The 9,818-nt window shown below is 50.1% G+C and overlaps 2 protein-coding genes across 8 annotated transcripts in view; one reads left to right on the top strand and one right to left on the bottom strand.

Annotated features, from left to right (window-relative positions):
* The window catches only part of Tmem205 (transmembrane protein 205), a 5,996-nt gene extending 5,744 nt beyond the window's left edge, over positions 1-252 (bottom strand). Inside the window, exon 1 of the mRNA XM_075966572.1 lies at positions 142-252. The gene's annotated coding sequence lies outside the window, so the exon portion shown is untranslated. The remainder of the gene's footprint in view (positions 1-141) is intronic.
* Positions 253-435: 183 nt separating this feature from the next.
* Positions 436-9,630, top strand: Ccdc159 (coiled-coil domain containing 159). 7 transcript variants are annotated; one of them, XM_075966567.1, is made up of 13 exons: positions 436-591; positions 2,206-2,312; positions 2,401-2,624; positions 3,583-3,616; positions 4,029-4,117; positions 4,199-4,280; positions 5,705-5,900; positions 6,405-6,472; positions 6,549-6,625; positions 7,153-7,274; positions 7,481-7,563; positions 9,297-9,395; positions 9,559-9,630. In XM_075966567.1, the coding sequence occupies exons 1-13, from the start codon at positions 587-589 to the stop codon at positions 9,561-9,563; spliced, it is 1,191 nt and encodes a 396-aa protein (XP_075822682.1). In that variant the 5' UTR covers positions 436-586; the 3' UTR covers positions 9,564-9,630. The 7 variants fall into 7 exon arrangements, with proteins under 7 accessions (XP_075822682.1, XP_075822686.1, XP_075822680.1 ...); XM_075966566.1 differs by having other exon boundaries at positions 444-584; XM_075966571.1 differs by lacking the exon at positions 7,481-7,563.
* Positions 9,631-9,818: the final 188 nt, after the last annotated feature.

Genomic DNA, 9,818 nt, shown 5'->3' with positions numbered 1-9,818 from the left:
TGAGTCCCAGAAGCTCGAGTTCATATCCCTAGGTCTTGAGGGATCACCCTGGTTCTGCAGACAACCAAGAGCCCTCATCCAGAAACCCGAGATATCATAGAAACATCCCAAAGCATCCCAGGGTCCCCCATATGACCCTACCGTTGGAGCACCCGAGGTCAGGCGTGGGAACAGCGAACCCGGACAGCGCTAGTGCAGCTCAGGCTCGCTTGAGACCTCCCGGGGTTTCTTCCACACCGTAGGCCTCGCCCCACCTCCCGGTCAAGCAGAAGCCAATAAGATCACACATCTGTCACCTCTGGACTTGCCCACTTAGGGATTGCCCAGTCGGTTTGCGAGAATCATCCTGTCATCCCGCCTCTCCAAATTTCATCCAGTCACACCGAAGATGCTCAGGCGCCAATGAGCTCCGCGCCTGGCTCTGAGTGAGCGGGCGGGGCTTAAGTGCAGACCACACCCTTCTCTGTGACTCCACTTTCGGCCTCCCTGCGTTTTCCAGCGATGGTGTCTCCATGGGATCAAAACTTCAGCGTCACAGCTGGAGACTGGCTTCGTGGTCCCTGATGGGAGAGCATGAACAGGTGGTATGTGGTAGGTGGTAATGAAAAAGGGAATTGGGAGACTGACGGGTGTAAGATTGACAGGGCAAGGGGCGGGACCAATATCAGTGGTCACGCCCCTTTGCTCGAAGAATTCTGTGGAGAAAGGGTCATCGGAAGAATCAATTGAGATGGGGGAGGGCAGGCATTACTGGGAATCGACCTGCGGTGAAGCTCTTAAATGCCTCTTTCCTTTCCCCCTCTAACTCTTCTGGGGCATCTGTGATCCTCACGTGATATTCTAGAGCAAAGTCTCGTTTACCGAGCAGTGGACTAAATCTGTGTAATCAGGACAGCCCAGTAAAGTGGATATGATGATTTTTTTTTTCCAGACAGGTTCTTCCTGTGTGTAGCCTGGAACTAGCTTTATTGACCAGGCTGGCCTGAGACTCAAGGATCGCCTGAGTGCTGGGATTAAAGGGGTGAACCACCACATCCGGCCCTTTATGTGGTTTTGTTGTTGTTTAGATTTTTGAATTTCGTTTTGTGTGTGTTAATGTTTTGCTTGCATGTCTGTCTGTGCACTACTTCTATGCCTGGTGCCTGCAGCGGTTAGAAGAGGGCATCAAATCCTCTGGGACTGGAGTTATTAAAGGTTGTGAAGTTGAGTCGCCGTGTTGGTGCTGGGAACTGAACCTGGGTACTGGAAGAGCAGCTAATGCTCTTAACTGCTAAACCATTTTTTTTTTTTTTTGATTTTTCGAGACAGGGTTTCTCTGTAGCTTTTTGGTTCCTGTCCTGGAACTAGCTCTTGTAGACCAGGCTGGCCTCGAACTCACAGAGATCCGCCTGCCTCTGCCTCCCGAGTGCTGGGATTAAAGGCCCTTTTTTTTTTTTTAAAGCAGGGTCGCTCTAGGTAGCCCTGACACTGGCACGCCTGGAATGTGCTATGTAGATCAGGCTGACCTCAAACTCACACTGCCTCTGCTTCCTGAGTTCTGGGATTGAAGGCGTGTGACTACTTTCTTTCAATATTAATTATTAATTAATCTCCAGTCAGATCGCCATCTTCCCTCCTTCCCTCCTTCCCTCCCTCCACTCCTCCCAATCCCTCCCCCAACTTCCCCTTGGTTTCTTTCTTAACATAAAACTCTATTATTCTTAGGTGTGCATGAGGTGTGTGAGTGTGAATGTGCACACATCATGGCACACATGTCGAGATCAGAGGTGAAGTTTATGGGGTTGGTTTTCTGCTTCCACTTTTAAGTTGGTTACTGCAGACCAATTCATGTTGCAGGCTTGGCAGCAAGCACTTTGCTCCCTGAGTCCTCTCACTAGCCCTTCTGGGTTCGCATTACCCACCCTTACCTCTGTGATTGGATTTATCTTTTATCTGACTTCTGCTTCTGTCAGAAGTTTATGGGCTGAAACATCTCTGAGAGGGCACTCTAAAGGGGTGAGGAGGCCGGGCCGAGGCTCAGTGGGTGGAGCACTAGCCTAGCCGCGCTGCTGGGTTCCATCCCCAGCACTGCATAAATGCATTATATCAATGCATAAGTAGATGCAGTGACATGGGCCTGTCACCCTCGCCCTAGGGAGGTAGAAACTGGAGGGTCAGGAATTGAACGGAGACGTGTCTGAGAGCCCCTCCCTTTCCCTTCCTCAGCGACCCTCTTTTGGCCGGCCTACCCCGGGACCCTGACTACTGTGTCTCTCATCTCTACTCATCTCCTTCACTCTCCATCACACCTTGGCCTGCCAACGACAAGAGGGGCAAGTACTGGTGTTCCTGGTAGACAGCTAGAGGACCGGGAAGGGCTGACAACTGCAAGCTTGCCGTCACTGGTCCCTTTTCCCCTAGGGTCCTCCTCAGACAGGGATTTGGACTGTACCACCTGCTGGTCTAGGACCTGGGAGCCTGAGATCGTGAATGCTGTTTCAGAACAAGCAGCAAGGACTGTAGACTGGGGACCTGAGTGGGACTCCAAGTGTCGGCCTCATGAGGGTACCTCCAGTTCCAGCTCAGATCTGCTCAAGGAGCATTGTCCTGGCCAGGACCTTGTGAAGAGGAACCACACAACCAAGGTCACACATTTCCCCCTCCCCCAACTCTCCTTAACCTAGGAATGAATGCACTTGCTGTGTTCCACTGTGGAGCACAGGGAAGGGGCTGCGCATGGAGTTTCAGCACCTCTAGAGGGAAGAATAGAAGGAAACCTATGTGTGGGTCTTTGCTTGTTTGTTTTGAGACATCTCTTGTAGCTCAAGAAGGCCCTGAACTTTTTCTGTAGCCAAAGCTGGATTTGGACTCCTGTTTCTTCTGCATCCATCTCCTGGATGCTATGATTATAGGAAGGAGATATTATATCTGACTTTTTAAAAAAAGGTTTGTTTATTTATTTATTTATTTATTTATTATGTATACAACATTCTGCCTTGATGTATGCCTGCACACCAGAGGAGGGCGCCAGATCTCAGTACAGATGATTGTGAGCCACCATGTGGTTTCTGGGAATTGAACTCAGGACCTCCGGAAGAGCAGTCAGTGCTCTTAACCTCTGAGCCATCTCTCCAGCCCTATATCTGACTTTCATATTTTGGAGGTGTATATGTGTGTGTATGTGTTTGGTGTTTGGTTTTTGTATCTGTATGGTTTCTGATTGTGTGCGAGAGATTCATACTTGTGTCTAAAATTGTGTGCTTGTGGCTGATTGTGTTTAGCAACAGCTTGTGGTGGTGTGCCAAGTGCTGATGGTGTTGTTGCCGTCTTGTACTCCAAAGCAGGCACAGCCTGGCATCTGTTTTCTGTCAGGGTCCAGCCAGGGGCCCATAGACACATGAGATGATAACACAAGTGCATCTCTGAGCATAAGCAGATGATGAAGGTGGGGTAACGGCAGAGGATGAATACCCCTGGACAGTTTTGCCTGATTCCTGGTTAGGGATAGCCAGATCTCAAGAGAACCAATCTTGTCCTTCCGGCAAACGGTCTGGAGGTGAGCAATCTGGGAATACATCGTCACTTTCTTCTTCTCTTTCCCAGAAGTCCCTGGAGTCTGGCTCTGCTAAAGTAAAAGGTGAACGCTCTCTTCTGAGTGAGCCCGGAGGGGAGGCATTTGGGTTTCTAGCCCCCACTTAATTTTTTCTTTACTTTTTTGAAATTTACTTCCTGTATTTGAGGGTGTGTGCTGTGGGTGTGTGCCGAGGCACACATTGAAGGTCAGAGGACACCTTAGCAGAGTTGGTTCTCTCCTACTCTGTGGGTTCCTGGGTTCAAATTCAGGTCACCTGTCTTGGTGGCAAGTTCCTTCACCCACAGAGCCATCTTGCAGGCCCCCTACTCCCATTTTCTTCTTCAGTATCAAGGCCCATGTTCATTAACTGCTTCAAGGGGGTACCCTGCTCTAAACGTGCCCCTCTCCTTCCTCTGGGACCCCATCTCTGCCCTGATCTTACCTCAGCCATGGCTCACTTTCCCTCTGCCCACAGTTAAGAACACCATGCTAGTCCCTGACTCTCAGAAGCTCTTGCGATGTGAACTAGAGTCTCTTAGGACCCAATTGCAGGCTCAGACCAAGGTGGGTCCCTCTACCTCCTCTGCACCCGTTCTCATCCTTCTCCCTACTCCAGGGCCTTACCTCTCGCTCCTGCCCCCACAGGCTTTTGAGTTCCTGAACCACTCTGTGACCATGCTGGAGAAGGAGAGCTGCCTGCAGCAGATCAAAATCCAGCAGCTTGAAGGTGAGGACCAGATGGAGACCAAGGTCAGGACAGGGTCAGGAGAATCTGGAGTCAAGGCTGGCCTCACGCCCACATCTGGTTCCTCATCTTTTGGGGCTTGCTGGGCCTCAGTTGGCCCAGCACCTGCCTAGCACGCATGAAGTCCTGGGTTCCACCTCCAGCATGGAATAAAACTGGACCTGGTGGTTCCTGCCTGTGGTCCCAGCACTTGGGAGATGGAAGCAGGAGGTTTAGGAGTTCAAGGTCACCCTCACTTAGAGAGTGAAAGTCAGCCTGAGACAGAGCCGTAGGGCTGAGATGACTTGTCAGTTAAGAGCACTGGCTACCTTTGCAGAAGGCCTAGGCTGTGTTCCCAGCTCCCACATGATGGCTCACAGTCCTCTGTAATGTCAGTTCCAGGGGACAGAACACTCTCTTCTGACCTCCATGGGCACCATGTAAAACACCTATGAAACCAAACACGTAAAATAGAAAGACATTTTTGGGGGAGGGAGGTTCAAGATAGAGTTTCTCTGTGTAGCTCTGGCTGTCCTGGAACTCACAGTTTGGTAGACCAGACTGGCCTCAAACTCACAGAGATCCACCTGCCTCTGCCTCCTGAGTGCTGGGTTTAAAGGTATGTGCCATCACCACCCAGCAGAAATATATGTTTTTTTTTTCAAAAAGATTTTCTTTCTTTCTTTCTTTCTTTCTTTCTTTCTTTCTTTATTTATTTATTTATTTATTATGTATTCAGTATTCTGGCTGCATGCATTCCAGCCCCAGAAATATATACTCTTAAAAAATAAAGAAGTTGGGCTGGAGAGATTGTTCAGCGCTGGCTGCTCCTCTCGAGGTACTAAGTTCAATTCCCAGCAACCACATGGTGGCTCACAACCACCTGTAATGAGATCTGGTGTCATCTTCTGGCCTGCAGGGACACATGCAGGCACAACACTGTATACATAGTAAATAAATAAATCTAAGAGGAAGAAGAAGAAGAAGAAGAAGGAGAAGGAGAAGGAGAAGGAGAAGGAGAAGGAGAAGGAGAAAAAAGAAGAAGAAGTTGTTGTTGAAGTTGTTCCAGGACTGGGGAAATGGCTCAGTTACTAAAATGCTTGCCATTTAGGCATGAGGACCTGGAGTTTATCTCCAAATGTTGGGGAGAAAAAGCTGGGCTTAGTGGGGCACACTTGTAATCCCAGTTCTATAGAGGCCAGCCAGTCTGCCCCAATCTGTGAGTTCCAGGTTCAGTGAGAGACCCCATCTCGAAAGATAAGGTGGAGAGAAATTGAGGACAATACTCAAGGTTGACCTTGGTTGGACCTTCCTCCCCCCACACCCACATGTCTGTGTACCTGTGCACACACCTGTGCAAACACGTGAACATGTAGGTACACATACATCAACACATAATAAAGTCGAGTATTCCACCCTCTCCACAGAAGTGTTGAGCCCCGCAAGCCGCCAAGGAGAGAAGGAAGGCCATAAGTGGGGCACGGAACAGGGTCGGCAGGAGCTGTATGGGGCCCTGGCCCAAGGCCTGCAGGGTTTGCAGAAGACACTGAGGGACGGGGAGGAGCTGCAAAGGGCCCGTACCACTCGCTGCCTACAGTTGTTGGCCCAGGAGATCCGGGACAGGTAGGTGTGGGCCGGAGGGCGGGGTGGAGCAGGCCACCACTGAGGGAGCTTAATGGAGCAGGGAGTGGAAGGCTTGGGGGACACGAGCTCAGAAGACGTAGGTGGCTAGGGAGAGGCCGCTGGGGAATCGAAGGCTGCTAGAAGGTGAGGGAGACAGCAAGCTGGAAGGGGATTGGGGAAGGAGGCAGGGTCTCAGAAGACTAAGGGAGGCCGAGAGGCTGGAGAGTGGAAATCAGGAGGAGAGAACTAGGCTGGGAAGGTCCAGGTAGGCAGTGAGAGATGCCGGGAGCTGTGGGCGGAGTCTGGGGCTGGCTGTAGCCCCTCGCTGAGAACAGACTCTGAGGTTGTGGGCAGGACCTCAGGTGGTATGGGTGGAGCCCGATACCCTGGAGGGAGCTAGGGTTGTGGGAGGAGCCTGTGCTGTAAGTCGGCTGGGTAGACCGGGACCTGGTATTCCAGGAGAATGGACTGGGAATGTGGGTCTAGGCTCCTCTCTCCCCTCAGCAAGAAGTTCCTGTGGGAGGAACTGGAGCTCGTGCGGGAAGAAGTGACTTTCCTCTATCAGAAGCTCCGTGAGTGCCTGGAAGCCCCCAGCCTGGAAGGGATGGGGCTCCACTTCCTCTGTCCACTGAGCTCTCTCTCCAACAGAGGCCCAGGAGGATGAGATCTCAGCGAACCTCTTGAATATCCAGAAGATGCAGAAAACACAGGTGAAGTGCCGAAAGGTGAGCAGAGAAGATGAGAGCCTGCAGGACGTGGTGCGGATGGGAGCTTCCTCATGCTTCCACAATTGGACCGAATCTAGGAGGCAGAATCCAAATCCCAGCTCTTCCTTATTTTTTTCTTTTTTTAATTTGTTTTTATTTTTGAGGCAGGGTGTATTTTTGACTGCTCCGAAAGTCACTCTGTAGACCAGGCTGGCCTCGAACCCACAAAGATCCGCCTGCCTCTGCCTCCCGAGTGCTGGGAATAATTAAAAGATGTGCGCTACCACACTCGGCCTCCAGCTCTGCCGTCTTAATGCTATGTTATTATGGGCAAATCACTTTGTCTTTCCGGGCCTCGATTCGCCTGTCCATATAATGTGTGTAATAGCTGCGGTCCCTCCTTCATCAGAAAGTTGTGTTCGCCAAGGGTTCCGTGTTCTCACTACAGCTGGGGATTAAAGTGCTGCATCATGATTGCCTTTTTCTATGGCTATCACTACTTGTGTGTCTAATTGCTTGCTCCTCCAACCCCTCCCGAACCTCAGGTTCTGACCAAGATGAAGCAGCAGGCGTATGAACCGTCTTCGTGGCCAGAAACTGAGGATGTGCCTGCAGAAGGCAGTGGCGGCTGGAAGGATGATTTACAGAGGGAGCTGAGTGACATATGGTGAGACCAGCCTCCCATCTGACCTCTGACCCCAGCCCTCCTCTAATCTGCCCCCCCCCTGCATCTGGAACTGCATCTGGTTCTAGTCCTCCCTTCTCCTCCTAGGAATCACCCTCTCCACAGCCTCCCTTGCCCTAGCTCCAATTCTGGGGTGCCCTGGATACCCCAGTGTCTCTTGGGGCCCTTGTCTCTCTGTCTCCATACAGGTCTGCTGTCCACAGCCTGCAGAGCTCCATCGACTACCTTGCCTTGTCCATGGGCACCAGGCCTAGGGCCTCCAGTCTCAGGGGTGAGGGGCTGAGTGTTACGGGTGTGGGGGAAGAGGTCATTTCCAGCTTCACATATACAAGGTCACCTTCAGAGGCCTTCTGAGGGTCACATCGGATGGGATCTTGTTCTTTTTTGTTGTTGCTTTGTTTTATTTTTGTTTGGTTTTCTTCTCAATTTGTTTGGATAGAAATGTGCTATGCATTTTTCCTCTCTCACCTCCTCTCCTCCCCTCTCCTCCCCTCTCCCCTCCTCTCCTCTCCTCCCCTCTCCCTTTCCACCCTCTTCACTGCCCCTCACTCTCCCAATTTACTTGGGAGATTTTGTCTTTTTTCCCCTTGTTAGAAGGATCCATGTATGTCTCTCTTAGGGTCCTCTTTGTTACCTAGTTTCTCTGGGGTTGAGGCCTGTAAGCTGGTTGTCTTTTGTTTTATGTCTAATATCTGCTTACGAGTGAGTACATATTATATCTGTCTTTCTGGGTTACCTCACTCAGGATGGCTTTTTCTAGTTCAGTCCATTTGCTTGCAAATTTCAATATGTCATTGTTTTCTGCCGCTGAATAGTACTGCATTGTGTAAATTTACCATATTTTCCCTATCTGTTCTTTGACTGAAAGGCATCTAGGTTGTCTCCAGATTCTGGCTATTATGAGTAATATTGCGATGAACATACTTGAACAAATGTCCTTGTGGTATGATTGAGCATCCTTTGGGTATATGCCCAAGAGTGGTATTGTTGTGTCTTGAGGTAGATTGATTCCCAATTTTCTGAGAAACCACCATCCTGATTTCCAAAGTGGCTATACAAGTTTGCACTCCCACTAGCAATGGAGGAGTGTTCCCCTTACTCCACATCCTCTCCTGCATAAGCTGTTATCAGAGTTTCTGATCTTGGCCATTCTGACAGGTGTAAGATGGTATCTCAGAGTTGTTTTGATCTGCATTTCTCTGATGGCTTAGGATGTTGAGCATTTCCTTAAGTGTCTTTCGTGGCGTCTTGTTCTAAGGCTACACTGAGTAGCTGAGAGACTAGTTGAGACTTTGAAGGCCTATAATCCTAGAAATTGATGAGTAGGGGAAAGGGAACCTCAAACTCAAGGCAAGCCTGGGCTATGTAAACCCTGGATGTGTCATGTAGGAGCTGACTGGGGTCACATTTAGGATCTGTGAGCTGATTGTTTTTATTCTCTCTTTTTTGAGATATGGTCTCACATAACCCAGACTAACTTAAACTCTCTAGGTATCCAAGGAGCACCTTGAACTCCTGATCCTCCTTCTTCCAGCTCCCCACGGATTACAGATAGATGCCATTATTCCAGGCTCCATGGAATTTTTTAAAGACGTATTTTATTTCATGTGTATGGGCATTTTGCATGTATTTGAGCACCATCTGCCTGCCTGCCTGGTGCCCTCAGAGGTCAGAAGAAGGCATCAGATCCTCTGGAACTGGAGTTACAGAGGGTTGTGAGCCAATATATGGGTGCTAGGAATTGAACCTGTGTCCTCCGAAAGAGCAACTAATAGTACTTTTAACCTCTGAGCCGCCTCTCTGGCCTCTTATGGGATCTTTTTAAGGGAACATTTAAAGGGTCACTGATATTTGGTATTACTTTGGGTCACACAAGAGATGTGGGTGTCTGAATCATAAGTCTAGGTATGGTTTCATCTTGAGGGATATGGGGTCCATGTTGTGAAGTCGCTAGAGGGCTGTATTCAGTGTCTGAAGGGCCAGAATGGCATGTCTCTCCTACAGGCCACAAGGGACAGCGGTGCCCGAGTTCTCAGTATCCTTCTTGGGACTCCGATTCTGACTGGGAGAGACCTTACAGCAAGAGTGGATCTCACCCTCCCGGTACAGACCCTCCTCAGCCCCTCTCCATCCCTTAACATCTGGCCCCTTTGTGATTCCCACAGTGTAGGCCTTGAGGCTGGCACTCTGTCTGGGCATCTGGTCCTTGGCTGGCCACCTGAGTTCTGGTTAAAGCCAGACTGTGACCTGCCTTTTCTCCCCATAGCTTGAGCAGCTGGGACTGCTTGCCCTGAAGACTCCTCCAGAGAGACAATAAACTAGCTGAGACCTTCCTCCACCCTGGACTTTTGCATCTGCTGGTTTAAGAGTCTGGGGTCCTCCCTATGCCACCCCCAGCTAACTCCTTGGTTTCTCGAAGGATGCAGAGACCAGGGCACTTTTGGGTCTAGTTAGGACATTGAGACAAGATTTAGGGTGTGTCAGTTGGGCGTGTAATCCAGCGCTTGGCAGGTAGATAGACGTAGG

Source organism: Microtus pennsylvanicus, chromosome 3 (genome assembly GCF_037038515.1).
Source record: "Microtus pennsylvanicus isolate mMicPen1 chromosome 3, mMicPen1.hap1, whole genome shotgun sequence".
Lineage (NCBI taxonomy): Eukaryota > Metazoa > Chordata > Mammalia > Rodentia > Cricetidae > Microtus > Microtus pennsylvanicus.
The sequence above is the reverse complement of the archived record's forward strand: the minus strand, read 5'-3'. Positions and strand labels throughout refer to the sequence as shown.

Bases quoted from the DNA above. Each gene is read 5' to 3' on its own strand.
- Ccdc159 (XM_075966564.1), top strand. The intron at 5,901-6,404 runs GTAGGTGTGGGC...CTCTCCCCTCAG, and splicing joins GCCCAGGAGATCCGGGACAG to CAAGAAGTTCCTGTGGGAGG. The intron at 7,564-9,296 runs GTGAGGGGCTGA...TCTCTCCTACAG, and splicing joins TAGGGCCTCCAGTCTCAGGG to GCCACAAGGGACAGCGGTGC.